This window comes from Lepidochelys olivacea (assembly GCF_965140295.1).
Source record: "Lepidochelys olivacea isolate rLepOli2 genome assembly, chromosome: 1".
In the NCBI taxonomy this organism is placed as follows: Eukaryota; Metazoa; Chordata; order Testudines; family Cheloniidae; genus Lepidochelys; species Lepidochelys olivacea.
The window spans coordinates 141,644,374-141,672,120 of NC_140411.1; the positions used below are offsets into that span (position 1 = coordinate 141,644,374).

The window sequence follows — 27,747 nt, forward strand, 5'->3', positions numbered from 1 at the left end:
GCCGGCACGTCACTCCGCGCCGCTCCTGGTCGGCCCTAGCGGCCCTGGCTGAAGGAGACTGGAGGGCAGCAGGCTGCTCGTGCCCCCTCATGCGCAAGATGCTGCTGGCCGCGCTCTCCCGCGTGCTGCAGGGCCCGGCCGCCGCCGCGAGACCGGTGAGGGGGGCCGGGAGCGGCGCGAGCGACCCGCGTCCGGGTGGGGGCGGGCCGGGCCCGAAGCGGAGCGTGGGGGTTTGTGGGTCCGGCCGGAGCGCGGCCCCGGGCTGGAGAAAACTGGGCCCGTGCGGCCGGGCGGGGCGGCAACCGGGGCGGCTGATGTCGCCCGCACTCCGGAGTCACTGCGGGCTTGTGGCTTTTTCAAGGCGTTTAAAATGAGAACGCGAAGAATGGAGTGAGTCCGTGTCCGCTTTCTGTGATGTGAAGGGGGGATTCCCGGGCCCAGAAAGGGGCACTGCTGAGGGCAGTGTCTGGGCTCATGCTGCCACAGTGAGATGAGATCCTCTTTTACAAAATCGGATTGTTTACGCCAGAGGATGTTCCCTCCAGGGGCGCTCCTTGCAGATCCAGGCACAATTACCCTTTGTACATGTACACAGCTGTACGCAGCTAGTTGGAACACAGGTTTGGTTTATTTAGATTCGCTACAAGTTGAAAATATCTCCTTGAAGTCTCCTGCGGTTTCCGACCTGTTTCTGTTAGCCCGTGCTGCCTCACTTTTTGTCTTAAGTTCCTAATTCGGGTCAGATCATCAGTGGGTGTAAATGGGTACTCTTTTACACCAGCTGAGTATCTGGTCCTCTGTCTCAGGCCTGATCTGCACTAGAAAATTAGGTCACTTTAACTGGTTTCAGAGTAACAGCCGTGTTAGTCTGTATTCGCAAAAAGAAAAGGAGGACTTGCGGCACCTTAGAGACTAACCAATTTATTTGAGCATGAGCTTATGCTCACGAAAGCTTATGCTCAAATAAATTGGTTAGTCCCTAAGGTGCCACAAGTCCTCCTTTTCTTTTTGTCAGTTTAACTGCATCAGTCAAGGATGTGAAAATCCACGCCCCGGAGCAGTGAGGTTAAACCAACCTAAATCCCAAGGTAGACAGTGTAGAAGGACGAATTCTTCCATTGATCTAGCTATCGCCTCTCGGGGAGGTGGATTACTTACACCAGTGGGAGAATCTCTCCTGTTGGTGTGGGTAGTGTCTACACTGAAGCACTACAGCAGCGAAGTTGTGCCGCTGTAGTGTTTTAAGTGCAGATGAATCATCAAACTGTTGCTGCATAATGCTCTTTTTCTGATTGCTCTGAATTCTCCCTACCATCACCATTTATTCTTGAGCATTGCAGACTCTCCTCATTCTGCCAGTTTCCCCCATTTATTTTGTTACGCATCTCCCATCATGCTGCTGGTACATTTGGAACAGTCTCCCTCTTTTCATCTCTCAAATCTTGTTTCCTCCTTAGACTTTTCTTCAAAACTCACTTCCAGAGATTCTTTTTACCCTTTCAGTATCAACCCCCACACCTTTCCTTATAGCAGCTGGTCATGTCTTGTGTCTGTCTTGTTTAACTTACTTTGTAAATAGTTCAGGGTGAAATATGTCAACACAGGTTTGTAAAGTGCAGTATAAACTTGCAGTGGTATGCATATTATCACATGAAATGCTATTAAAACCAGATAGTAGGAGCTGGTCCTGTGTTCTAGTGGCAGAGCAACGCTCTTTTTTGATTTTTGTCTCACTAGGAGCTGGAAGGGTGTGCTATTTGACCCTAAAAGAAAAGGAGTACTTGTGGCACCTTAGAGACTAACAAATTTATTTGAGCATAAGCTTTCTTGAGCTACAGCTCACTTCATCGGATGCATTCAGACCCTATTTACTAACTTCTATAGTTGATATGAAAAATGTTTGTTTTTTGACAGGCTTTGCAGAATGCTTTGTCCTACCCTACTTAGGTCAGTCCAACCTTTCCTTCACTCAACTTGGGAACTCTTGGTAGTGAAGGGAAGTAAGGAGCAAAAGTGGGAGTTATCTTAAGGCACTGAGAGGGTTAAGGCGGGCAGGGAGTAACCTGAGCTTCTTAAGACTTCAGTTGTCTTCAGTGCATCTTTTGCCAAATGTACTTAATAGAACAAAAGTGTATGAGTTTAAATAGAATATCAACTTAAAACATCAGCAGAGGAAAATGCAGAGAGGTTCAATACTGAATGGGTTAATGAAAGGTAAATATTTTGGGAAGGAAAAGGAGACTTAATCTTTTCCTGACTGCAAACCTCAGTGATCTTGGGTCTGAGGTCAGTCCACACTAATCTAGTGTAAAATTCCATCTTCATTCTCCAATTGTTTTTAGTGATAAAATAACTAAGGCTTGAAGATTAAAATGAGAATAGATGGTTGAGAGGGAAAGTTCAAAATGCTAATTTACAGATACTGTCAAAACATCCTACCATTGTATGCATTTTTTTACATACTGTTGTTGCATGTGTAATCCTAAAGTTACTAAAGATCAGAGAATACAATTCTTATTTTTCAGTTTGTATAAAATGTCAAATGTACAAAGTAGACAAAGGAAGCTTCACTGTTTCCCATGTCTAGTCATTTGTGTGTGTAAACTCAGAACAGTTGGGGAGGACGCCAGCCTTTTTTTAAAATTGATTCAATTTCATTTTGGTGGTGAGCTTTTAAAAATAACTTTTGAAGTGTTGAAACCAAAGAAAGGTAGTGAACCACAGAAGACATTATTGAATTACTACTGTGTGACTTTACAAGATTTTTCATCTTGTGCTATGTTCTTAGGCTGTGTAACCCAATGTCTGCAATTGTGCCGATAAGTGATCTGGTGTTAGCATAAGTGGTCAAATTCTCTTAGTATGCTTTTGGAAAGAAAGCTTTTAAAAATAGTTGCTAGGTGAACTAAAGAGATTCATTCAAAGATGGATTACGATCTGAAACAGATAAGGATGTTCTCTAAATTAAGATTTCCTACATTTCTTCTGTTCACATGTCTGAGCAGTGATCCCAGTTTAAGTGTACTAACATGATTATGAAGACTGTTAGTGTATATTTTTTTTGCTGTTTGTTTGTATTTTGAGTGTGGAATTCATATGTCTCAGGAAGCATATAATCAGACAACTCCCTAATCTTGTACTGAGCTGTTGAAATTGCTGACTATTTTAAGGAGAAAATATCCCATGCTCAGTGAAATTACTTTGTTTAATGAACTTTTATATGAGCTTACATCTTAACATTTTGATCCCTACCCTTCTTTCGCAACTCATTTCCATATAGACAAGAGACCCCCCAGTGAGTGAGACATAGCTCACGAAAGCTTATGCTCAAATAAATTTGTTAGTCTCGAAGGTGCCACAAGTCCTCCTTTTCTTTTTACGGATACAGACTAACAGGGTTGCTACTCTGAAACCACCAACTTCGTGGTGTTGAAACTAATCAGTGAGGAGAATGACTTTGGGCTCTGTTCTCAGTGTGCCATTGACCCTCCTCAGTATTACATGGGGAAAAGAGCTTCCCCAGTGACTTCTTCTGCATGGATCTCACACCTGGTAGAAAAAGCCTGGCGAAGTGAGCTTGTGCAGCAGTGTGCTTTCCACTCAGTACAGACCTCCGAGGCTTGGTCTACACTAGGAACTTATGTTGGTATAACTGTGTCGCTCCGGGGTATGCATTTTCTACACCCCTGAGTGTACTGACCTAACTTCTGGTGTAGACAGCACTATGTTGATAGGAGGGCTTCCCCCATTGACATAGCTACCACCTCTTGGAGAGGTGGAGTACCTATGCTGGATTTAAAAAAAAAAAAAAAGTTCTCCTGTTGGTGTAGGTAATGTCTTCACTCAGCGCTATGGCGGTGCAGCTGCAGCACGGTAAGCGTAGACAAGCCCTGAGACCGATAGAGTGACTTGCTCACTCTTGCATGGTAGGAGCTAATGGGGAGAAGATATTGGAAGAGAGGCTAAGAATTAATGCATCTGACTTTCATCTTTCCTACACTAGTTTTATACCTGTGTAACTCTGACTTTAGCAGTGTTACTTCTGGTTAACCGGTGAAAGCAAACCAGAATCAGGCCTGCTGTATGGAGAGAGGACATGGGATTGGAGGGGGATTGTCATGCGTAGGAGTTACTTTGACAAAGATAAGGATTTAGTGGGTTAAAAATAGGAAGTAAAAGTGGTTATTAATACCTAGTTCTAATATAGTATTTTTTATCCAAAGATCTCAAAGCACTTTACAAAAGAGGTAAATATAGTCATCCTCATTTTATAGAAGAGGGAAACTGAGACATAGAGGTGAAGTGACTTGCCTAAGGTCATCCAGTAGGCAGAGCAGATGAATGGGCAACATTCTGAGGAGAATAGTAATAGAGAAATTTTGTAAATGAAAATAGGCAAGTTTGAGGGCTGTGTAGGAATATAACAGGGACAAATGAGCTGAATGGGGTATCCTATTACTCCCTCCTCCTTATTCCACACCACATTGTCTTATTACATGTCTGGAAAGCACCAAACACGCTTTTGAGCACTATACTAAAAAGGTAGATGTTTTCTGAGTCAGGTTTGTGCTGACATGCTTGGTCTGCAGCCTGGACCAATGAGTTTTGTCTCTGTTGTTTAAACTTGCCGGGCTGATTTACCGACCAATCATCAACTTCCAAGATTATGGAATGAGGGCATGAGTAGAAGCAGCGAGAATTCTTTCAGTTGTCAATTGCCTTTCTTTTTCCACCCACTCGATGACTCTGTTGCAGCCCAATTCTTATATTTGTTTTTTTTCCCATTCTCCTTTCATTGTGTATTCTTGTACACCCCACTGCTCTTATGTTTGGGGGTTTTTGCCAGTTGCTCCACTTTATGTTCAGTGTGCTTACAGCGAACTAAAATGTATTAAATTTAAGATCCATGAAGCGGTTTAAAAAATTGATTTCTAGTATATTTCATTTTGAGAACAGCTTGGGGTGAAGCAGATAACTCAAAAAACAAACCAACCAACCCCCAAACCCTTTATAAATTATAGCTTTATAGACTGACAGTACAGTCGCAGAGTGCTACCTCAGGAAGGGAGGAAAGCTCTCTTGCAGAAATCAGGAACTCTGCAGAAGGGGAGGGAGTCTCTCTTGAGAGGAAAAATGCCTTTAGGAGAATCTGTAAAGTAACTTTACCAATGAAGTGTTAAATTATTTAATATTTGACAAACTTTTTTTCCCCCAGATTATGAACTTAGTACCAGGCTTTTAACTCTTAAATGGTGTCCTTTTATGCTGCTGGCATTAGTTCTTGACAGTACATGTTGTCACTGCTTTTGTGAAAATCATTTTAATCAAGAACTGAAATTTTAAGTACATTTCAGGACACTTAACATTATAAAACTGTGTACACCAATTTCAGCATTTATTAGTCTTTACTTTCAGAATGATAGTCCCTATAGAAGGAAACTTCAGGATTCTTCCCTGAACAGCAGAGACTCTAATAAGTGAAAGGGTTATTTTGTCATTTTTGTAACTGAAAGTAGCAGACTGCCCTTTCTGGACGTTAAGAGGTAATCTTTCACTGGATCCGTTCCCTCTGATGCAGCTCATTTGCCACATGTGATCTTTAAGTCATAAAATCCAGGAGCTGATTGCTAGTTCCTCAGGCTACATTAAGGCACCCAATTAGAAATGGCCTGAGCTTTCCTGCACATTTGAGTGCCCAAGCTAGTTCTATTGAGATATCTTAATATTGATTTGGAAACCTAATTTTAGGCTTCCAGGTTTGAAAATTTTGGGTCTGATTCTTTTCCCTGGATTTTGTTACTTACACTGGTGCAAGTCAGTGTTAACATACTGCCAATCAAGAGTAGCACTTATATCCACTTCATAAGGTAATGTTTTACATCTACTTTGCACTCCATGTGCACAGGTGTTAAATGACTTCATGAAGTCCAGAGCTGGGAAGAATCAAGTCATGAGGCCTTAAAGTACATCCATAAGCAAGAGAAATTATAGCACTATCTTTTATTTTGCTAGGCTATTGATTATTTTTTCCCTGAATTGATTTATTACAGCTGTTGACTCTTTTCTCTTTTTGTTTCCTCCAATTGCTGCTACCTTAGGGAGCTGTTAGTGAGGTAAGGCACATCACTTCTGTAAAGGTTTGCTTTTAGCCAGTTAAAATTACGTACATATGTAATCTGCTGTACAAACTTGCTAGCCTTTTTATATAAACCTAAACTCCTTGCTCATTTTTAATGTCACATGTAAAATGGCTAGAGAGCACTGTTAGTATTGCTACATTTTACTTATTTAATCTAATTTTCAGAATGTTTCTTGAATATCTTTAATCTTAGTAGTTTTTTCTTTTAATCTGTTGCATTAAAGAAGGGTTAAAAGGATAGTGAGGTTTTTAGACTGCTTCAAAATGTTTATAGTCTGAGGAAAGTCTTCAGAGTCTAAAAGTGGAGGGTTTTTTGTTTTTAAATTTGTACTCAATTTCTGAGAGAGTACACCAGAACAATATTTTTTGTTAAGCATGAAAATAGTTCTGTTGTCTGTCAGTTGACGCCAACCAACAAACTAACAATAAGTATCCCAGATCCGTGGTTACTGATATTAATTGTCAAAGAGAGATGTTTACCAACCCTCAGGCCAAAACTTTAATTGTTACCCGAGAAAAATAATTTTACATCTGCTCCTTTCAAAACATTGAGGGGAAAAAAACCCAAATGTAAACCAAAACAGGATAAAAATGCAGCCTCTTCCCACAAGATTTTAAAGAGTAAGTAATTAAGAGTGTAAGGAAGTCAGTGTCCTTTTAATGTAGTGATGGTACCAGTGAATTCAGTCATGTAATGTGGATTGTGCATGGTATGCCAAATTTTGGTGAATGTGGATGAAAAGTGATGGGCTGCGGGATGAAGGTTGACAGATAGAGGAGGAAGAAATGGGATTATATTTAGCTTGCTAATAATGTTCTGTAGACTGGTAGTAACTTTGTAGTATGTTGAAATATAATGTGTTTGAGAGATACTGTGTATATATATGTAATGTATGTAGTATTTGCTATAGACATAAATTTATGTGTATATATGATATGTTGTGTGTGTATACATTTTTTCACAGTCCTGAGCAATGTAGCTAGGTCAGCTTACATTTTAGGTGTAGGCCAGGCTTAGATTGCAGTTCACTCTGGTTTCTGGTAATTAATTGCAACTTCATTTTTAAATATGAAAAATTTTGCACCGTGAGCACCACAGTTAGGTCAGCCTAACCCATGGTATAGATGTGGTGAGATGAATGGAAGGATTCTTCCATCAATGTAGCTACCACCTCTCAGAGAAGTGGATTAACTACATTGATTGAAATGATGCAGGCTCTGGCGGGACACTACTGAGAGTATTAATTCAGGACAAATTGCTTAGAGCAGGGCAGTTACAGCCCAAAGCTGGGGTTCCTTCACTACTGAGGTACACCAAACCAGCCAAATAGAGAGGACTTCGGTTTTACCCCGCTGTCTAACCAGAAGTCATACAAGGAATTCCCTTAGACACTCCAATTTCCCAGTATCACCACCAGCCCCACTTCTTATGGGGATGAATGGTTATGAAAAACAATACCTCAGTGAAAGAAAAAGGGTTCTCCAGATCCCAAAGGACCAAGCCCCAGACTAAGGTCAGTAAACCAGTTAGATCTTACCCACAAATCACGCTGTTGCCAATCCTTTAGAATCTAAAATCTAAAGGTTTATTCATAAAAAGAAAAGAAAAAAAATGAGAGCTAAAACTGGTTAAATGGAATCAATTACATACAGTAATGGCAAAGTTCTTGGTTCAGGCTTGTAGCAGTGATGGAATAAACTGCAGGCTCAAATCAAGTCTCTGGAGTACATGCATAGCTTGGATGGGTCATTGAGTCCTTTGTTCAGAGCTTTAGTTTGTAGCAAAGTTCCTCCAGAGGTAAGAAGTAGGATTGAAGACAAAATGGAGGGGATTCCAGGGCCTTTTATATCCTCTGCCATGTGGAAGGACACCTCTTTGTTCTTACTGTGGAAAATCACAGCAGCAAGATGGAGTTTGGAGTCACATGGGCAGGTCACATGTCCATGCATGACTCAGTTCTTTACAGGTAGAGCAGCCATTACTCACATGCTACCTTGACTGTTGTGGATTGGAGTCTCCCAAGGTCCATTGTCAGTTAAGTGTTTCTTGATCGGGCACTTAATCTGAAGAGTCCCTTCTCAAAAAGCTGGCCAAATGTTTCATTGGTGCTACTTAGAATCAAACACATTGAGATACAAGTACATAGCCAATATTCATAATTTCAAATACAAAAATGATACAGACAGCATAATCATAACCAGCAAATTACAACCTTTTCATAGACCCCTTACTTGATCGCCTTTGTACAAGTTTTGGTGCAACTATAGGACCTTGGTTGCAACAATGATCTATACTGTCACAGTTCATGTCAATAATGTCACACCCGGTATGTCGATGTAGGAAGTGTCTACACCATGGTGCTGCTATAGTGTATTTCTATAGTGTAGACCTACCCCTGGGACTCTTATTCCAAAGATGTACGTGCACTGTTATGTACTGCCTTGTCTGTTTGCCCGCTCCTGGTAGAATGTCTTACCTGTTCATATTACGAAAAACATTAGGTTATAAAATCAGTTAAGCAATAGAATAAACTGCCAAGGTAACTTGTAGGATCACAATCCTAACAGACTAGAGTGACATCCATCTGTAAGAACTTTTTTTTTTTTTAAAGTAAAACTGAAAAATATCCTGTCATTGTGGGGTGGGAGGTGAACTACATGATGTGCTATATGACCCTTTCAGGTGACCATATATGTCAGCAGCTTGGCTGAATGAGTTATTGGAATTGCTCTTTTATATAGCTAGATAGGAACTTGGGCTTTTGGAACCAAAGGTAAAATGTTGTATTCACTATGCTGTATAGACAGTGGGTGGATGGATGGATAAGCAATTGTTGCAACATAACTATCATTTATGAGAGTTACAAAGGAGTGTTGAGTAGCCCCCTAATCTGTGCCCACTTTATTTTAAAATGTACCGCTTGTTCTTTTACATTTCCTTCTTGAAGCTTTCTGGGTCTTAGGTCCCTGGCCCTTATGGTTTCACACTGTTTTCAAGATCTGACTGTGCTGCTCTGGCTCAATCTATGCTATTCTTTATTCCTCAACTATCTGTTCCTGTCATTACCTTTCTAAAGTGGGTCTAGGTTGTCCCTAGAAGTGAATAATTTTAAATCCTGCCAAGTCATGGGGACTGGTCTAGGGATGAAAGGTAGCTGTTAACTTGAAATGATTAGAGCAGCCTAAATTTCAGAAAATTTGTATTTTTCTTGCTATTCTAATATAGGTGAAATTAACCCCTATGCAGAGGGCCAGGACAAAGCCTATGTCCTACTCACCCTGTGTTCTCACACGGTAAATTTCACACACCCACAAAGACAACTTCCCTTTGAGTTTGATGCTCTTGATGCTTGCAGGATCTTAAGAACTGTTCAGAATCCTCATGTTTCCATTATTACTTAGTTATTGATCACTGTTGCGAGCTTAAGATGGCACCCAATCTTCTGTTTAAAAAAACTTTAAATTCAAGTTAGAAAAGGAGTTCTAATATCTAGGGAGGGGTACAAGTTAAAATCCAAACTACTCTCTAGTACTATGGGAAGATAAACATAATTTGTGAGTTAAGCACTTTCCATTGGTATCTGGAAGTACTGTATGTGCTACATATAATGTTGACTGATTGTTTAAATGACTGGGGAAATGTTCTTTTTCCTTGGGATTGTTGTTGACTTCTACATTTAAATAACATGTATTGGGGTTTTTTTTAGGTTTCCCGTGTGGTGGTGGCATCTCGTAACTACGCAGATTTCACAAGTGAGGCTACATTTGATATTAAGGTAAGGAAGTTGAATATTTCATTTTTGAGAATTAGCATTAAATAGAAGTATTGTTGTAGATATTACCACTGTGGATTTCTCTGTAAGAAAAGACATAATTTCTGAATGTTCAAAACCAAACATTTTTATATCTATCTGCACCTGGCAGGAGTTCACAACTGTTATTTCCTCAGTGCATGAAAAAAAGTCAAATTACGCGACGAGTAAAAATTGTTGCTGTCTGGGATATTTAAAATGCTAATGTAAGATTCTGAGGTAACTAAAAACAGAAAATAGCATAAATTATTGAGATGAAAAACTGAAATATTGTGAACTTAGGACTGGAAGGGACCTCCTGAGTCCTGGAGTCCAGTCCCCTGCTGTTCAGGCAACCCTCACATATAATCCTGTTCATAAGTGCATCAAGCTCTATCTTAAAATTAGGGAGATTGTTTACCCCTACTAATCCTATTGGAAGGCTGTTCCAGAACATTACTCCTCTGATGGCTAATTTCTAATTTCCAGTCTATATTCATGACTAGTTTATACCCATTTGTTGTTGTGCCAGCTTTGTCCTTTAGCTTAAATTGCTCTTGAGACATGTACTAAGCATCTGCACAGACTCATGAGGATGAAGGTCTCTTGTCTTTATACCCAGCATGCCAGCAGGCATTGGATTGACCGGGCCCCTTAGTAGTACACAATACCATTTTTCACCTTTTGGCCCTATCAGTATCCGCAGAATCTAAAGTTTGAGGTCAGTTCTCTTAAGGGGCTCAGTCATTCTCTCCTATTTGGGTTTCCCTCACAGTCTTCTATCAGAGGAATGGCATTTGCTGCTCCCCATGTGTGATAGTCAGGGTCCAGTTATCCCAAGGAGAGAACAGAAGGTTTAAATCATTAGTCTCATAGTCATTATGAGATGTATACAGTTTATGGTTGTGAATATATGTATGTGTGTATGTAGAAAATTGTAATAGATACTGTGGTGCGACTTCAGCATCACCTCACAACAGGGCAGTGAAGCAATCAGACCGAGAGGAATTATCTCCCCACCCAGAGGAGACTAGCTTCAAACATGTAGCCATTGGCCAGTCTGAGAAAAATCAATGAGGAACCATCAAAGTAAAGGGAAATAGCTTGAAACTGAAAAGAAAATCACAGTCTTCAAAAACTAAGAAAGGAGGGAGTTTTCCCCACTTTGAATATCTATTGTGAGTAGTGACTGAAGCGGGGGGGGGGGCAAACCATTTTAAAATGGAAGTGATTTGAATTGAAGAGCCTCCTGCCTTGAGACTGTCCCCCAAGTTCTGGATGCTATCAGTGAATACTGACATAAGCACCAACTCTGTGGATGCTCCAGCCCTGGAGCACCCACGGAAAAAAACTAGTGGGTGCTTAGCACCCACCGGCAGTCAGCTTCTCTCCACCCCCTGCCAGTGTCCCTGCTGATCAACTCCTCTCCCTCCCTCCAATCGCCTCCTGCCTTCCGCAATGAGCTGTTCCTGCAGAGCAGGGGTGGGACGAGGTGGCTGGAGGTGGGGCCTTGGGGAAAGGGGTGGAGTGGGGGTGGGGCACTGCCGGGGCAAGGAAGAAGCCAGCGCCTGTGAATACTGGATCCCCCTTACAGCTAAGGGGTAAGCTGGGAAACTTTTAAGGCAATAGGTAACTCTTATTATAAAAGGGATTTTATCTAATAGGAAAGTGCAAAGCCTGTGATTGTCTTTGTTTATTTTCATACCAAGCAGATCTCTGTTGTGCAAACTGGAACACATGCTCCACACAAAATAAACTGGTATCTGAGGGACTGGCTTCATGTCTTCAAGGATGACAGATCAGATGTGAAAAATCCAAGTATCTGGTAGTTAAGAACTTAGGATGGACATATTTAGGGAGACTTGGGACTGGAAGGGCTGGCATCACCCAGCAAAGAGTAATTGGGCTGGTGAGAGCCAGGGTCAAACCTTATGCTTGTGGGCCGGCTGCTGGTGTCAGAGATCTGAACCATGGCTGCACAGCACCAAGGCATCCAAAGGGCAGGCATTAGCCTGGTCTGGGTGGACCCCAAAATGTCACACCATAGCAGAAGCCATGGGTTCCATATCTCAAAGATGCAGCCTTTCCCTCAGGTCTGTGTGGATTCTGGGGAACATGCAAGAGGGAATGGGGCATCCTCTGTAATTGTTTGGTTTGCTACAGTCCCTGGAGAATGTGTTCCCTATGCCACTAGCTACCCCAGGAAGGAGAGGTTGCTTTGGAGCACAGAGAGGGGAAAACAGTTTCAGTTACTTCAGACTCTGTCTGCAGTAATTTATGCTCACTTCCTGTTCAGGTTTTGGAAAGTACCCACTTCCCACTCATCCAGACTGGTGGAAGCTTCCTGCATGGTATAAGGGTGGGGAGGGCAGTATGTTGCAAAGGTGGCGTCCCTTTTGGCAGGCAAAGGGAGATCCTGCACACAACGCCCTCTGTGTGCTGGTGCACAGAATAAGACCTGGTCCTATTGTGATGGGGTCCCCGGGGTGCAACCTGGACTGTGGGACCGCTGAGCCCTCCAAACCCACCAGCCTCGCTTGCCTCTCACACTGTGATGCTGATGTCAAACTATAAACCTCTGACAGGCACTGCACTTACACAGCCATCCACAGGCAGGGACATACCCAACTGACTTACATGAGTGATCTCCCAGCCACTCATGAACCAGCAATAGAGAGGTTCCAGCCAATTCTCCGTCCTGCGCCCCCACCAGCTCCCCAGCCTTGTACCCCAGAACTGTACTATCTTGCACTGGTCAGAAGCCTGACCAGTGTAAGTTCATTACTTAGTTCACCACTTCTTCATAGGAAAATGGACATACGCCAGCCTTTGTGACCTGAGTAGATTTCCCAAGCACTTTTGACAAACTCACTGGTAAGGATAAAACATTAACTTGGTTTATTAACTACAGAAAGATAGTTTTTAAGTGATTATAAGTGGTAGGTATAAAGGAGATAGTTACCTTAAGAAGTAAAAATAGAAACATGCATTCTAAATCCTAAACTTTTATTCTAAGCAAGTGTTGGATCGAACAGCTTTTCTCACCCTGACAGATGGTACAAGCAGGTTACAGTTCCTCAGTACATAGACTGGAGTCCCTTTCCAGCCTGGGACCAAACTTCCCCATTTCAAAGTCTTTGTCCTCCAGATGTTCTTCCAGATGTTGGGGGTGGGGGAGGGAAGAGACCCACTGTCTCTTTTATACTTTCTTCCAGCTTGCTGGAAAGATCTTTGCTGTGACGTGTTAGTCTGCCCCTATGGGGTACTTGTCTTCTCCAGCAAGTCTCTGGGATAGTGGATTGGGTGTTAACGAGTCATTAATACTGTCTGGCTATTGATGGCTACTCCTTTGTTGTAACTGAAAGGCTGGTTGTGGGAGTTCCCAGCCTCAGAACATATTTCCATAACACATATAGCAATACTTCACATCTTCACATACAATGATATGGTAGTATATACAATCCCACAGGATATTAATGTTCACCGGATCAAGACTTATAAAATGATATCCCTCAAGGCATACTTTGTACAAAACATATCCTAATATCACAGTGGTGAATATGGGGGCTCCAGAGGGCTCCTTTGAGGTACAGAGTGTCTCACCTATGTTGCGAGCCATTATGGTTTTTAAGATTATCTTTGGAATGTGACTTATGAAGCAGTGCTGTCTTCCTGAGTCTGCAGATAGAATAGTTGGGTCGACTTCTTCCTGGTGTAAGCCCACTGGTATCAGTGGATTGTCACTGGAGATGAAACAGCTCTACTAGCTGTGGGGTACAAAATGGAGCATTAACTTTGAAGTGTAACAAAGACTGCGTAAATGTCCCCACTGCTAATTATTTTACAGCCGACCCCTTTAACAAACATTCTGATCATCACAGTCTTGTGGGGAGAATTTGAGTAGATTACCACCACTTCCCTATCTGACCCCGGATAGTACTGTGACCCCTTCCTCCACAGAAAGACAGCCATGTAAAAGGATCAGACTCTTTTTTTTTTTCTGTCCTTTGATAGGGCACATACAAAGTAGACTGGCCTGCTGAAAAGGAATAGCCATACTAAAGGACTGAGTATCTAAGTTCCCTCTAAGCTGCGCAGCAGGCTATAAAGGACCGTGCAGGCACACAGCCACAGGGGCCTGGACAGGGGAGAGGTAGGGGCTGGGCAGGGAGGGGAGGAAGCTGGGGTGTGCAGGGCTGGCCCCAGAGCTGCTGCTGGTGGGGAGATGGCTAGGGGGAGTTCTCTCCTGCTGGGGGAGCCTGTACCCCAAACCCCTCATCCCTGGCCCCACCCCAGAACCCACACCCCCAGCCAGAGCCCTCACCCCGCTACACCCCAAGCCCAAACTCTCTGCCCCAACTCCTGCACCCCAAATCCTTCATTCCCAGCCCCACCCCAGAGATTCAATCAACTCATCTAGATATTTGCTTTTTAGTGAAGTCAGTACAAATTAAAATTTCATACAGACGATGACTTGTTTATACTGCTCTATATACTGTACACTGAAATGCAAGTACAGTATTTATATTCCAGTTGATTTATTTTATAATTATATGGTAGTAATGCGAAAGTAAGCAATTTTTCAATAATAGTGTTCTGTGACACTTTTGTATTTTTATGTCTGATTTTGTAAGCAAGTAGTTTTTAAGTTAAGTGAAACTTGGGGATATGCAAGACAAATCAGACTCCTGAAACGGGTACAGTAGTCTGGAAAAGTTGAGAACCACTGGTTTAGACCTAAAGATTCAGGTTTTACTGTTCAGAAACTATCTGGAACTTGAACATAATAAATTAAAATATTGGATTTTTAGTGCTGAGATGAGAAACAGGGACATGTACCTTATTGAAATACCTCCTTGATCGTTTCTTTAGAAATGCGATCTCCATCTCCTGGAAGAGGGCCCTCCTGTCACAGCAGTGCTGACTCGGGAGGAGGGACTCCGTTACTATAGGACTATGCACACCATTCGGCGCATGGAACTGAAGTCAGACCAGTTGTATAAACAGAAGATTATTCGTGGCTTCTGCCATTTATGTGATGGTCAGGTGAGTGATAGGTCCAGAGAGTTCATAAAACAGTGTGGAGTCTTTGTTTGTTGCATTATTTAATGTAGGGGTTTGAATGAAGAGGGAGCTAAGTTTAGAAGCATAAATAAATTTTAGAAGTGGAAAATACCTTAGTCTTAAAGCATAGCTGGATCACGGACACCCCTTCTCTTTCAGCATATGTATAAACCAAAATTTGGTCTATTTTTCCTTATTTAAAAAGACAAACAAAAAATCCACTTTAGATCATATGTGCCCCAGCTAATGAGGTTGGAAGAAGATCTACCTGTAGCTTCCTCAGGGCAACAGATGGGAGGGAGAAGGCAGAAAGTGCTGAAGATGGGCACAGGGAACCAGTATCTGCAATGTTCTGTTTACAGCTAATCTGGAGGTGGAGGCAGGGCTTGGGGTTCCCTGTTTCCTCCACATCAAGCTTCCCAGATGTCCTTTGGGAAGGCTGGGGCAAAAAACATTTGGCCTCTAAAATAGCATCTGCCAGCAGGGAAAGAACTTCAGGGATGTCTGTGGCCTAGTTTTGCTGCCTGTCCTTTTTCCCCCTTTTTGGGTGTGGTGCAAAATCCCCTCTTCTGTGAGATGGCTGGTGATACTTGTCTCCCCCGCTCACTGATCATGGGGAATGGAAAGGTCAGTCACGGTGAGCATGGGAAGAGCAGTGCTTAAGAGGTTGAACACACAGGCAGTGACAGTGGTCTGCAAGCTTTCCTAGTTTCTCACCTTCCTGAACATAATCATCAATCTCCTCCTCTGCTGGTTTTGATTATTTTGGAGTTGCAGACTGTTGTAGTCAAAGGACCTAGCTCCAGCCCCATGTCAGGCATATGTCTCTGTTGGGGTGCAGGACAGTTGACTGTACCTGGTGCCTCCATTGCTACAGGTCTTCTAAGTATGGACTGGGGACCTTGGCCCCCAGCCTCAAGAGCTGGTTAGAGGAGTCTCCTGTTTTGTCCCCTGTTGTCAGACTTATTTTTCCTTTACAACAGGAAGCATGCTGTGTTGGACTTCAAGCTGCCATGAAACAAACAGATCACTTGATAACAGCATACCGGGCTCATGGCTATGTCCACACACGTGGAACTCCTGTCCGAGAGATCCTTGCTGAGCTTACAGGTTCATTTTGAATAAAATAATAAAGATAAATGAGGAACCAGGCACTGCTGTACTTATCTTGCATCAGCATTTCCAGATAACATCTAAACCAGTGATACTCAGACTGAGGCTCGCGAGCTGCAAGTGGCTCTTTAATGTGCCTCCTACAGCTCTTTGCTGCACATGATATTAAAACACTGTGTGATTTAATTAGTAACCAAGATGCTTTTACTATGTTATTAACCAATTGTAGTTGATAAAATAATAATACTTGATCATTTTGCTGTGAGAATAATATACATAAAAAACTAAATATTTCCTGTCATACTGTGTAAATATGAATATATAGTCCTATAGTAAATTAAACCGTGAATTTACACTGCTGTGGCTCTTTTGGGTTAATGAGGTTCCTGAACCACTGAGGTCTGAGCATCACTGATCTAGACTAACTATGACATACTAAATACATTGGGACATGGGATGTCACACAGTAACATGGGAAAGTTAAATCATCAGTATTCTGTGACCTCTCTGGATGCCTCACAATAAAGTCACAAGGTAACTTTAATACTCAGATACTTCTCATGACTTGGAGTAAATAATACAAAATGCTATTCCTTTCAGTTAACACCACTTCTGAAAGCTTTTCTTGATATCATAGACTCTGTCTACATGAGCATTATCTAGAAGCATGTCTTGCTACAGTAGCTTTATTATTACTTGTGCTATACGTCCCATCTAAACTATGCTTTTGGTGGACCTTATTTATTCATGATAGGACTTGACACCCTCCAGTTTTGCAGTTTGGATGGTTCCGACCCTGAGCTGTACTACTGCCTTGGTCTTTACAGGAGTTGTAGCACAGCACGGCTTCACCTATAACGCACAACTGAATTGTGTCAGGGACGACCTGATTACACGAGGGAACTCTTATTATGATAATTGCTACAGTGAAACTGAGATAATAGATTAGACTGGTCAGGAACACCCAGGTTAGAACCTTTGTCTCAGGAACCATATTTACACGAGGTTGTGACTAACTGTGTTTCTCTGCTATAGCTTATAGCATGTATCAGAGGTATGAGGGGACTGACTGAACACAGATAGGATCTGCTTCCTTGTTAGAAAATACTAAGCTGTTATAGAATGATGGGACTCTTCCTGTAGATGTTTGTTTTTCATTTCTCTCGCTAATCTCATTTAGTGTTTACTTTGATGCTAGTGGTAATGGTTGCACTGTTTTCTTCTATTCCCCATCTGTTTGTAGCTACCAGTTGTGTCCTGTCAGATACTTAAAACGTAACCTCTTTGGAAAAGGGTCTGTCTTTTCATGATATGTCTGCACCTTTCAGGTCGGAAAGGAGGATGTGCTAAGGGAAAAGGAGGATCCATGCACATGTATGGCCCGAACTTCTATGGGGGCAATGGTATTGTTGGTGCTCAGGTACTATGATGCAGTGTGCAAATGTCTAGCATTTTAAAATCAAATTAAATCTCACTTAGAGAGGTTCTGTGCCAGCGTCACCTTTCTTGCTGTGGGCCTGCCTGCAGCAATCACTGCTGTACATGGCCATAGTCTAAATTGGTTTCCACTTAATCCTTTCCAAGCCAAAACATATAGCTGAATCTAACAGATTAAACTACTGATATTAGTTAATGTTATGTGAAAACTAGAGTTAAGATTTGATTCCTGTTACAATCTAATGGAAATGAGTTAACAGCCTTTGTAGCTATACTCTTCATATATACTCTTCTTCGGGGGGAGGGATAGCTCAGTGGTTTGAGCATTGGCCTGCTAAACCCACGGTTTAGAGTTCAATCCTTGAGGGGGGCATTTAGGGATCTGGGGCAAAAATTGAGGATTGGTCCTGCTTTGAGCAGGGGGTTGGACAAGATGATCTCCTGAGGTCCCTTCCAACTCTGATATTCTATGATTCATTATTAATTGCATACATCTACAAAAGTTAATTTTTATAGTTCTCAGCTGTCTCCAACTGTTCCAAATGTTGCTCTAAAAATATCAGTTAGATTTGTTAAATCTGTTTTATATTTCACTGTAGGTTCCTCTTGGAGCTGGGATTGCCTTGGCCTGTAAGTACTTTGGCAAAGATGAGATCTGTTTGACTTTATATGGAGATGGTGCTGCCAATCAAGTAAGCTTTCTTGATTTTAAATGTGTTTAGTAAGAGTAGTCCTATGTATGCCCTATTGACATTCATTTCAATCACTTTGTGATTTATATGTAGAAGTCAGTAAGTCTGGCAGTTGTGATGGAGGGAGGGTTTTAGAATGTGGACAGTTGTCCACTGGTAACTGCTTAAGAACCAGACTCATGTCATATAGATTGCTGAGCAGTTGTCAGAGAACTTTTGGTCACTCTCAGGCTGCTGCTCTGTCTAGTCACTCTATGTACTTTAAAAAGAAAAGGAGGACTTGTGGCACCTTAGACTAACAAATTTATTTGAGCATAAGCTTTCGTGAGCTACAGCTCCCTTCATCGGATTAGTCTCTAAGGTGCCACAAGTCCTCCTTTTCTTTTTGTGGATACAGACTAACACGGCTGCTACTCTGAAATCTATATACTTTAGGCATTCACACTGATTGAATTATAGAAATATTTTAGAGCTTGAAAAATTTAAGTTTGGAAGGCTTATAAGTTAGGGAACCAGGCTTGCTTTCCGAAGGTAGATCTGAAAGACAAGAGAAGTGGTGGTGGAAATCTTCACCCTAGTGGTTCTTCACATACCAGAAGTGTAAAGGATCCTGGAATGCCTACAAGGGTCTGCTTGGAAGCACATCTTTCACTTAAACTTATTGCTAGTAGGTGCCTTATAATTTTGAAGCGCCATATTCCCCACCACTCCCCGCATTTGGAGCTCTGTTCCCCTGCAGGAAGCTGTGGGGGAGTGGGGCCAGATCTTCACTATTCTAGCACTGTCTAGCCTGCAAGTTTTGAGGGGAGAGGTCTTTACATACTCTGGACCTGCCCTGTGAACAACTCTCATACTGCCTGCCTCTGCTGTTGCTCATGGCTTTCCTAAGTAGGGGAAGCATGATGTTGACATGATTCTTGAGTTTCTCTGCTGTCCAGAGTTCTCAAGTGCCGCACTCAAACTGACTAGTGGTGTTAATTTCATTCTGACTTCACTCTGTTGGTGCTTGGAAAAATCCATGAGCTGTAGCAGACATAATAGACCTGTCTTCCTGAAGACCTGGGGTGGGGAATCAGCTTATATTTGATTCACATATGAAAGGTTATTTACTCCTGAGGGCATTCTGCACCAAAATATTAAAATTTCTGTGCACAGTGTTTTAAAATTCTGCAAATTTTATTTGTCAAATAAATGTGGAGGCTCCAGCATGGCATTGGGGAGCACAGGCCACTGGCTTCACAGAAGTGGGAGATGACTGTGCAGCTCCCCTCTCGGACACGGACTCAGCGATGAGGTTGCAGCCAACCCTGACACAGCCCCTCCATGTCAGGTGCACCAGGTGTGGGCAGGCAGGCTCAGCAAGGCAGGATCCAAGTGTGGAGGAGTTTGGTGTGGGCTGAGAGGGTTCTGTGTGGGGCAATCTGGGTGCAGGTGGCTCAGTGGGGGATCCAGGTGCGGGGAGGATCTGCATGCACAGGGGCTTGTTCGGGGGGTTCTGGGTGCAACAATAATGGGACTCTGCAGAGGGGGTCCAGGTGAATGTGGTTGGGGCTCAGTAGGGTGGGGATCTGGCTGTGGGTGGCTCATTGAGGTGGTGCGGGGGAAGTGACGCTCGGCAAGACGGTCTGGGTATGAGCGTGTCTGAGTTCACAGGGGTGGGCAGTTGTGGTAGCAGCTCCCTGTACAAGATCCCTCCCTCTGTAGCTGAGGAGCGATGGGCTCAGGAAACGGGATCGGGGAGGAGTTTGCAGAGCTTTCTAAAGCTGGGGGAGAAATCTGGGGGTGCCATGCAAGGGAAGTCCCGTCCTCCCCACAGGGTAGGAGCCACCAGCCAGGTCTTCCCCCCCGTCCTGCCTGCTGACCAGCGGTGATTTTTCTCTCTGCTGCCTGCCAGGGGCACCCAAAAAATACTGCTGGGGAGGGCTGCATGACCACTCTTGTGGCTTCCCTTTGCTTCCCCATCAGAACGTCATTTTTCTGCAGGGAAGCAAAGAAATCTGCAGGGGAACATACATTTTGCACATGCGCAGTGGCACAGAATTCCCCCAGGAGTAGGTTATTTTACCAATAAGGGCTAGAAACTTAACTATAGCAACTTCTACAGAAATCTGGGCTTTAAATCTCCTCTCCCCACACTGTGGAAGCCATTCCAGTTTCCACTAGCAAACGGAGTTCTCAAGTGATGACCTTTTCTGTGACCTCTACTTGCATAGAGTAGTTGATACAACAGAGTTGGAACTTTCTTTATTTAGCAGAAGTAGAACTGTAACACATTACATGTGTAGTCCAACACTGCTTTTATTAAAGTAGTTTTCAAATTTTGTATTGAAAATATTTTAGTTTTGTGAACTCTTTGGTGCATCAGTTTATCCTGAATGTTGCTACCTAGGGATTAAGGATAATATTTTTTAATGGGCGAGTATTTTACTACATACGGGTTAAGATGAAAAGTAGATTTTCAACCCTATGATTTTCTTTCAAGACTGAACTGACTCAGAATTTGAGTTCACTATCAGAGTTAAATACTAGCCAGACCTTTGATGGAAGTGAAAGAACTCCTGTAGGCCTTGATACTTAAAATTTAAAGAATCCAAAGGGGGACCCAACTTACATGTTACTGTTTTTCTTCCAGGGTCAGATATTTGAAACATATAATATGGCAGCCTTGTGGAAGCTGCCATGCATTTTCATCTGCGAGAACAACAGGTATGGAATGGGTACTTCAGTAGAGAGAGCTGCAGCCAGCACTGACTACTACAAAAGAGGAGACTACATTCCAGGGATAAGAGTGAGAACACTTTCCATCTTTTCCATATTTATGGTGGAGTAGATCATTACAGATCATGAATTCATACTGAATTTATGGGAATACTTAAATTGATTGTTCACCCTCTGAAGTCTGCTCTGATCTTATCTAATTAAAAAGCTTTTTTGTTAACAGGTGGATGGTATGGATATTCTCTGTGTGAGAGAAGCAACAAAGTTTGCAGCTGAACACTGTAGATCTGGAAAAGTAAGTTACTCAATATCAGTCCTTTACCATGGATAAGGTAATTATTTTGTGCTATATTGCTCTCACATACAAAATCTCATACCAAGCCCGTACTCTGCAGTTTTGAAATTCTCTTTGCATCTCTTTTTCTCAGTTAAGGAAAGTTTCAGTGTCAAACATTTATTTATATACTATTTATTTGACCAAATTTTTCTCTATTTCTCTCAGTTTTACAGAAATGGACGGTCTAAATACCTTTTACCATTATTAATTGACTTAAGTAAAAAGACCATATTAAAACTGAAAAGCATGTATTTTCATCCATTTTATGTCTTCTGCTGAGAGGATTTCTGAATATGCTTTAAACAATTGGTTCCCAAACTGGGGGGCGGGCTGCCCGGCCCTTGAGCTCCTGGCCGGGGAGGCTAGCCCCCAGGCCCCCCCCCTGCTGTCCACCCTCCCCCATAGGTACGCCACTGCACAGGCAGTGTGGCTGGCACCTGCCCACCTCCCAGGCTTTCCAATAAGCCAGTCCTGCTGCCCTGAGTGTCCTGGTAAGGAGGGGGGGGGATCCCGGGGGGAGCAGTCAGGGGACAGGGAGCGGTTGGATGGGGCAGAGGTTCTGGGTGGGGGGGCAGTCAGGAGACAGGGAGCAGGGGGCATTGGATAGGCGTGGGGGTCCCGGGGGCGGCCTGTTGGGAGTCGGGGCAGTCAGGAGATAGGGAGCAGGGTGGGGAGGTATAGATATGGGGCGGGTCCCAGGGGAGTGGACGGTCGGGGACAAAGAGCAGGGGGGGTTGGATAAGGAGTGGGGTCCCGGGGGGGTGGTTAGGGGCAGGGGGTCCTGGGAAGGGTGGTCAGGGAACAAGGATGATAGTAAAGGAGAAGTGGGGGGTGTGAGGGTTTCTTGAAAACTAAAAAGGGGACGTGATGCCGAAAAGTTTGGAAACCACTGCTTTAAACATTTTATTTACCAATTAAAAGATCAGTGGGGGAAAGAGTAACAATTCTGCTGTATTTGCAACTAATATAAAATAACTGAAGTAAATCTTTGTGAGATCATGTAGGAAGAGTAAAACTGAGCACTAAGTCTGAATTTTTAGAAAGTTCTCTTTAAAGAAGGCATATACAGTAATTTGAACTAACTCAGACATGATATAAAATCACAATGAAGACCTTCTGTATTGGAGTGTTTGTTCCACTTCATCTGTTCTTTAGAACCAACGTGTAGACTTATGAAGTGGATGAATTTATTTTTGAATACTATTTTTGACACCAGAAGGGTACTGGCATGAAAGAAGCACAAGAGACCTCATCAGTGCTGATAGAGCAAGGTCAACTCCGTTACAATCTTGAAAGGGAAGGACAATTTTATGCAACTGAAATTTGCTGAATAATGATGTACTGATATCTGAAGCTGTGGAGCTATGCTGTTTAAATACTTGAGAACCAGGTAGTGAGAACAAGCTGCCAAGTGAGGTTATTAAATTGCCTTCACAAAACATATATCCAAGGTTCTTCTTGAAACTCATCAAAGAATAGTTTAAGGATAATGAAATATCTCTTGTCCATGTTGCAAGAGATCATGTGTAATGCGAAGAGTGAGCTTGGAAAGGTGTTTTGGGGGAGCATTGGTGTTGTCTCATTCAAACACAAAATTTGTAGCTGAGGCGAGTGGGTAATGCCTGGATCTGTAGTATGTTGTTGTTGCTCTTTAGGCTTATGAAAACAACCATAAACTCTTTTTCCAGGGTCCTATGCTGATGGAGTTACAGACATATCGTTATCATGGACACAGTATGAGTGACCCTGGAATCAGGTACAGTAAAAAGGGTTGTGTGAATTTATTCTATTGGTTAATCTACATACAAGGCCTAGTGAGTGGTAGAAAAGATGGTAGTAATGTTTCCTTCTTTCTCCCTGTACCTGCACACTCGGAATCAAAAAATCAATGTCACTGACCAAAATGTAGAAATGTGGGTATCTTGCTGAAATCCACCTTTAGGCATGTAAAAAAAATTAAGGTTGAAATATTGCTGCTTATGAGACTCAGTTTGACCACTCCTATCCCATTGCCCAAAAACACATCACCAGTCAGTAATGCTATACTGTATCTCTTCATAGGTTTATATTGCACACATCACCGTAATGTGTGACTTAATATCTCTCTCAGTTGCTTTGACTCCTAATACTTCAAAGTGGCATAAGTCCCAATGTTAGATATATTTTTCAAAGATTCACATTCAGTAAGACCTTGTTTATTCTGCACCAACAAATTCCTTTTTCTACTATTTTACGTAAGCTTTAACTGAAAAACAGCTTGCTTTTAAACCTCTCTGGTGCATGCTTTCAATGCAGGTGTTGATTGTCCTTCGGTAGAGAAATTAAAGTAACAGTATTTTATGTAGTTTTCACCCTTAGCACACTAGCTCTACTCCCAAGCGTTTTTAAACACATTGGGGACTGATCACTGTGCTAGAGTTTCCATGTGGATTCTGTATTTCAGGAAGGATATTTTCTAGCTATTGGAAAACATGGTCTGGTGATGAGAATTTCTAGGAGGAGGTAGTCCTGTTACACCATTCACTCTGTTTGTGTGTGTGTGTGATAATACTTGATTTTAGTCCCTGAAGGCCAGCTGCCAGTTTCTTCAGTGATCAAACAATTTTCTGATTCATAGCTGAGTATAAGAGCAGGATTCTGTTCCTTCTTGTGCTTCATCGTTAAGATTTTTTTTTTTTCCTGGGTTCTAACCAGTTACACCTGTGTGATCTAAGGGCATGTCTACACTTATTGGTAGATCAGCACTGCTGCAATCAATGCAGCGAGTGTTGATTTAGCGGGTCTGGTGAGGACATGCTAAATTGATGGGAGAGCCCTCTCCCATCGATTTGTGTACTCCACCTCCCTGAGAAGTGTAAGGGAAGTCGATGGGAGACGCTCTGCTGTCGACACCGTGCAGTGTAGCCACCGCAGTAAGTGGATCTTACTATGTCAGCTTCCGTTACATTATTCACGTAATGGAAGTCGCGTAAGTTAGATGGATTTACCACGGTAGTGTAGACCAGCCCTCAGAGAGCATAATTTGAAAATAATGGAGTTGCATGTGTATCAGTGGGGGACTAGTTTTCCTGCAGGTGGTTTGTGCAGGAAAGGAAAGACTCTGGACCCAGTTTAGGGGGCCAGTGAAGACAGCTGGAAAAATTTTGCAGCCAAAGTGAGCGCTAAGTCTAAATTTTTAGAAAGTTCTTTAACCTGAAAAGGGAAGTAATGGAAGCCTAAAAGTGCAGTCACTGAACCCTAGAGGAGAGATGAGACTGAAGGGAGCAGTCCTCCAGGGGCTACGGCATGAGATGGCTTTAAGTATTTTTCATTTCTAAGTTTAGGCACTGCCTTATGTAGGCAATTGTCTTAAAAATACAAGTATATTCTGTCTAAGTACTTAAATTCCCCGTCGTCTGACGGAGATGAATTCATTAACACACCCCTCACGTGATGGAGCATTATCCCTTTTTGAGGGAGTAAGTCACTTGCCCAGTCATGCAGAGTGGGAGCTGGATCCAGATCTCCCAACATTTTATTAGCCTTCACACCAATAATGACTTTTTTCACCGGTAAATTAACTGTGTTGATTGATTTCATTCTAATTCTTGCTCTGTGTCAGTGGGTAATCACAACTCCGATGTCCGGGTGTTCGTGTGGGGGGGACTTATATAATCATGTCTTTCCTTGGCTCCCACAGCTATCGTACTAGGGAAGAAATTCAGGAAGTCAGAAGCAAAAGTGACCCTATTACTCTGCTGAAGGACAGAATGGTTAACAGCAACCTTTCTAGCGTCGAGGAATTGAAGGTATTAAGTGATATTTTGCAGATGACTCTTGGTGATAACCTGTTAAGGCGTAAATGAGCAGCCTGTGAAAGAGCAACAATACGTTGCAGTAAGTGGCCCCGTGAGATGGTGCTGCCAAGAGTTTCTCTCACCCCGGCTGCGTAAAAGTGGTATTGGTGAGAAATAAGGGACTAATAAAAATATTCAGGGTTTTCCTATTTAAACAAAAGGAGTCTAATAACGTTAACTAACTGAGACAAAACTACATGCAAGTGAGTTTACGCTTTACTCCATGTGTTCTGTTTCTGAACAACAGAATTCAGTGCAGTATTTCCCCTTGCAAACTTTGAAGTGAGTGACAGCTCTTGGAGGGGATGGAGGGAAGGCTTTTTGTCACCTGGGAATTGTATTTTAAAATACCTACTACTTGGTGCATGTAAAAACAGTTTTTTTTAAAATTAGGCTATTTTGAAAACCCCAGGGATAAACCACTGCTTCTAGGGATTAACTCTGAAGATGTCAGTTTGGTGGTGACAGGTCCCAGAAAGTCCTCTCTAACATCTCCACCCAAGTGTTGCAAATACTACACTACGGCTGTGTTACACTCTTTCTGCACTTCTTTTCAGTTTCTGCTGTTAATCAAGATAAGATTTTTCTTCTTTGAATTGACTAAACAAATCTGGCAAGAGGCACAGGCCACTTAAAAAGATGAAAGCTTTCAACATCTTAATTTGTAACCAGAACTGAAAAAGAGGAAATGTAGAATATGCGTGTTGTTAATTACAGCTGTAGCTCTTTAAGTAGTGTGTAGGTTTGAGTCTACAAAATAAAAGCATGTCAAATAGTTCAGTTTCCGATAAAGAACAGAACTTTATCATAGGACTTCCATGTAAAACTAAAGGGGATTGGCCAGATTTACATACTTTCATTTTCTGCCTGGTTCATAGAAAGGTGGTTATATTTTACCTTTGAAGGCAATTTGTGTATAAGAGCCTTTCCTTATTCTGGTCCCAATCCCAGCATTTGGAACGTGAGCATATGCCAACTCTGAAGTGTTCCATCAGTGCATTATAAATTTCATGATGAGGGAGTTATTTTGTTTTTAAATTGGCCTGGAAGGATTAAATGATGATAACCATCCATTTAACCACACACACAAACCCATGAAAAAAATATTTCCATTGAAGTTTACAGAAAGACGAAGTAAGAAAAATGCGGTAAGAACTAACTTAAAGATATTTACTTTATGATATAGACATTGAGATTCAAAAGTTAAAACTTTGTCATTAAATAATTGTCTGACCCTGCCCCCCCTCATAATTTTCCACATCTCTGAAACTTTAATTGTGCGGGAGGGGGAGCTTTATCATTGACATTGTACACTGCACTTTTTTAAAAAAAGAAAAGTAAATTCTGCCAAGTTCATCTTGTAAGTCTACTAATAATCATACTAAGCAAATTACTGAAACATAATTAGCAGTAATTCTAGAGAAGAGTTAGACTTCTGGTAGTTTATTAATTCTCAGTGTCCTGCATGTGATTACTGCAGTCATTAACCTGTTAGGTAAATTACTTTTTATAGTCATTTGGTCCTGTGGGGAGGAGTTAGTTGCCAGAGTTCAGTAACCCCTCAGGAAATGGCTTATTATTCCCTGCTTGAAAGTTTTGTATGCTTAACTAACAGGTAAAGTTTGCAAAAGCTCTCTCCACATGTGTCTGCCAGTCAGCAGCTGTAATAGAAATGGATAGTGTGATCATAAGATGACTAAAGTGACCTTTGGGCTTGAAGTTTAATTTTAGCCTGTTAGGCATTTGAAGCTCCCATGTTTGGCCAAATCTTGCCGTTCTCATTCAGGCAAATGTAGTTCCTATTGAATACCACTAGAAGTTTGCCTGAATATGGATCTTCTGATGTAACCCTATCTCACTCTGCATTAGTTGCTGAAAGGAGGAAATCCAGCAATGGGGCAGTAACTATTCCATCTGCCACGCCCTTTTATACAAACAGACCAACATTTCTTTTAAGATTGCTTTCTCTGTCACAGCCTCACCTGTCTTCTGTGTTTTTAGGAGATTGATGTGGAAGTAAGGAAGGAAATTGAGGACGCAGCTCAGTTTGCTACCACTGATCCAGAACCACCCTTGGAAGACTTAGGCAACCATATCTACAAAAATGAGCCACCCTTTGAAGTACGTGGCCCCAGTCAGTGGATCAAATACAAGTCTGTTTGCTAAAATGAATGCAGTTTACTCCAGCAGCCTGTGGCCTTTTTGGGAGGATTAAATTTTGTATTCATAGTAAGAATGAACTGTTCATATTTAAGGTTTGTTTATTTGGAAGAATAAAATTGCTTTCAGCCAAGGACAGCTAAACATTATGTAGAAAAATGCATGAACCCATGGATAAGGAACTGAATTAGGATAAAGCAATGGTTATTTAAATCGCTATAAATTTGCTTCAGTGGGTGGTTTTGGATTGCTTTACTTACGAAAGTTACTCCTCTAAATGTTTTGAATAAAAATCATGTTATGTACAGTATATAAATATACTGTCACACGAAAGTGGTCTACCGTGCCTGTTCGCTTTGGGTGTGAGATCAGAGGTTTGTGATACCATTTTTTGTTGTCAGGCCCCAACTCTTTGAATAAGTTGTAAAGAGAAATAAGGATTTACTTTGGAATTTAATTT

At 42.1% G+C, this 27,747-nt stretch overlaps 1 protein-coding gene across 2 annotated transcripts; it reads left to right on the plus strand.

Moving 5' to 3' along the window:
- Nucleotides 1-27,620, plus strand: PDHA1 (pyruvate dehydrogenase E1 subunit alpha 1). Of its 2 annotated transcripts, XM_084618312.1 has the most exons (12): nt 7-155; nt 6,099-6,113; nt 9,847-9,915; nt 14,803-14,976; nt 15,978-16,104; nt 17,436-17,527; nt 18,144-18,236; nt 20,869-21,024; nt 21,178-21,249; nt 22,980-23,047; nt 24,971-25,079; nt 27,129-27,620. In XM_084618312.1, exons 1-12 carry the CDS (start codon nt 90-92, stop codon nt 27,291-27,293), a joined length of 1,206 nt encoding a protein of 401 aa, XP_084474438.1. In that variant the 5' UTR covers nt 7-89; the 3' UTR covers nt 27,294-27,620. The 2 variants fall into 2 exon arrangements, with proteins under 2 accessions (XP_084474439.1, XP_084474438.1); XM_084618313.1 differs by lacking the exon at nt 6,099-6,113 and having other exon boundaries at nt 1-155.
- Nucleotides 27,621-27,747: the final 127 nt, after the last annotated feature.

Coding starts and splice junctions, on each gene's coding strand:
- PDHA1 (XM_084618312.1), top strand. CDS start 90: ATGCGCAAGATGCTGCTGGCCGCGCTCTCCCGCGTGCTGCAGGGCCCG. Junction 21,025..21,177: donor ACTACATTCCAGGGATAAGA/GTGAGAACACTT, acceptor TTTTGTTAACAG/GTGGATGGTATGGATATTCT. Junction 23,048..24,970: donor ATGAGTGACCCTGGAATCAG/GTACAGTAAAAA, acceptor TGGCTCCCACAG/CTATCGTACTAGGGAAGAAA.